Raw genomic sequence first — 2,946 nt, 5'->3', positions numbered from 1 at the left:
CAACATAAACCACAAAGTAAAAGTTGTTAACTTAGCTTCTTGGTAGTTTTATTTTTAGGAGGTAAGTTAGGATTTTGGATTGAATACAACCATCACCGTGTTAGAGTGAAGGTAGTACTCAATGTGGGAAAAGTAAAAGAAACTAGATTCAAAAAATCCCTTTTAACTAGAAAAATATATGCAGAAAGCACAAACTGAACCACAATTTCTGGTTTTTCTTTTGTTATAAGTAACTGAGCAATAATTTCTTGTCTAGCAACAATCATAAATTATAACAAAACTAATTGCTACAATATGAACATTTAGTATGAGTGTGAAAACATTAAATTAAAAGAGGTCATCGTAAAATTTCCAACAACAAAAAAAATTGAGCACATCTATCTATTATAAGTGGCAGGGAAACATGTACTTTACATGATAAATAAGATTGCTCAAAGTTGACAGCTAACACTAACCACCTTTTTTATTTAAGTAATAGATGACTATATTAAAGAAAATTTGAAATGGATATAAAATTTTTTATTTCTACATGCTACATACTCAACTATCCCCTCAATAAAACTGATAGCGAACACAACCTTGATAAGCTATTTGTCATAAAGATAAAGCCACTTAATTAAGGTAATCAATGAACAATAATAAGAATTTATAGAACAATGTCATATCAAACAGTATATATTGATATCTAAGGTATGATATGATCAATATGCCTAGCTTATATAAAAAACAAAATTAAAAACTATTTTAATAAAAAAAAACCATGAAACGCATCTTACCTGTTTCTGTCAATATGTAATTGCATTGTTGGCAGTTTTGTCAAGCAAAACTAGACTCTCAACATATGCATCAACAAAATTATATCCAATAATCCCAAAATCCTTAATCTCTTGGGTCTCTAAATCCCATGATATGAGTTGTCCACCATCGAATTCCAACACAATGTGACCATTCCTGCAAAATCCTACTGCCCTCATTATGTTCTTTCTTAAAGGTAAACTTAGAGCTTTCATCCACGAGGAAACGACACCGTAGTCCTTCATCACCCATATATCGAGACAGAGACTATTATAATCGTCATGAAACAAGGCGATGGAATTTTGATATGTGGAAACGGAAGCGCACAGCGTACTTCTTTGACGTGTATAAGCTGGAAGTTCTGGTAGCATCATTTCATGGAAGACCTCGTTGTACAAATCAAAAACCAAACCAAAATGATCAAATTGGTTATCATTAGCCGTCCTGGAAGCAAGCCAATGCATAGCCCCATTGACAGATGACTGTGTTAAAATACCATAGACAACACATGTGGGAACCAAACTATCACTAAGCATTCTCCATTGACCAGTGGAAAATGAATAAACCTCGACCTTGTGTTGCAACGTTGGAAGGTTAGGTGTAATGGGAAACCTCACAACCCTGACCACTTTATAGTCATTAGCTTTGGGATCAAATCCAAAACCGAGGGACCCTTTGAACACACCATGTGTAGCGTAGGTGACATTAGGTGAAGGAAGTCTGAGATACTTTCCAACACAAGGGTTCCATAGAAAGATTCTATCAGTTTTTAGTGAATAATCCGAAAGGCAGAGAAGGCCGTTACAAGTACCGACCACATGTACTATTTTGTTGAGAGGATCAAGTTCTAGACCATGCAAAGGGATATCAAAGTTGGCACGTCGAGTGAAGTCAGTATCATCCTCGTTATACAACACGTAGAGTTCTTTGTTGTCTTCAGTTTTTTGTGAGTCCAAACTGAAGAGGTGGAGGTTGTGGTTGTTGTTGTTGTAGGAGTGGTGGAGATGGGTGGAGATGAAATTGAATTTGGGATCTAGGATTAGAGATTTCCATTTTTTTGAAACAGAGGTGCAGATAATTATGGATTTGATTGGTAGGCGAAGGAAAATATTGGTTACAATGTCATCAGGTAAAAGCGATCCCCATGGATTTAACGTCTTGTTGTTGGCTGACATTGTTGCTTTCAAAGAGAGATGAGAGAGAGAGAGAGAGGGGCTAGTGGTAATGGCATTAACGGAGTGTGTGTGTAGAGAAGGCAAAAGGAAAGGAAGGGAAGGGTTGTGGACTATCAGTGGTCTTTGGATTGTGGACTCTAGACTCTGCGAGTGAAGTAGAGAATTTGGGTCTGGACTCTCTACTTAGTTTTATTTGTTTTTAATTTCGATACTTAATTTAAATTTATTAGTTTGATTTTACTTTAGTTTTTTGAGATTTAATTTTGGTAAAACTGGAATATTATGTCTAATATTATAAATTGTTTCATTTATATTGAATAATGATTTTAAATAATTTAATGTAACCCAAATTCTTTTACCATTCCTAACAAAATGGAATCCTATAACTTGACAACCCAACCCAACCTAACCTTAATTCCTACAATTTGTTCTAGGTTGAATTAGGTTAGAAAATACCTTAAACGTAATCCAACCCGACCTACACACTCCTATAAACATGCTTCAGAAGGTGACCTAGTTAAAATGGATCTCTTGGTTTTGATGGTGGTGAGCTGTCAAGAGCTTATGTACGAATTGTTTTTATTGTTTTAGATAAATTATAATAACCTCTCTTGAGGGTTTTTTTCTTTTTTTCTTTTTCCTTATCATACCACTAGTACGTTTAGTAACCATTCTTTCAAGGTTATTAGGGATGAGAATTTAATTTGAAAATTCGTATTCTGACTCAATTTTTATAGAAGACATATGGCATAATTCATAAATGATTATAATTTGGCAAGATTGCACATAGACCCAACCCTTATGTATTCCAATTCAATTTTTATGTTTTTCCTTTGTACTTTGCATAAACACTATCTGTTATGAAATTTGTTTTCTGTTGTCGGAGGATTTTAGATCATCAAGATGGAATTATATCCTATAATCTCTTTATATCATCTATTTGAGTTTGCACAAATACACTACATAGATGGTATAA

The 2,946-nt window shown here is 34.1% G+C and overlaps 1 protein-coding gene across 1 annotated transcript; it reads right to left on the bottom strand.

The window, feature by feature from the left end:
- Positions 1 to 785: 785 nt before the first annotated feature.
- Positions 786 to 1,970, bottom strand: LOC142609986 (F-box protein At3g07870-like). The gene has a single exon (XM_075781707.1). It carries the CDS (start codon positions 1,968 to 1,970, stop codon positions 786 to 788), a length of 1,185 nt encoding a protein of 394 aa, XP_075637822.1.
- Between the last annotated feature and the right edge of the window lie 976 nt (positions 1,971 to 2,946).

The sequence above is a fragment of the Castanea sativa genome, chromosome 9, assembly GCF_040712315.1.
Source record: "Castanea sativa cultivar Marrone di Chiusa Pesio chromosome 9, ASM4071231v1".
Lineage (NCBI taxonomy): Eukaryota > Viridiplantae > Streptophyta > Magnoliopsida > Fagales > Fagaceae > Castanea > Castanea sativa.
Note: the sequence above shows the minus strand (reverse complement) of the source record. Positions and strands in the feature narration are given on the sequence as shown.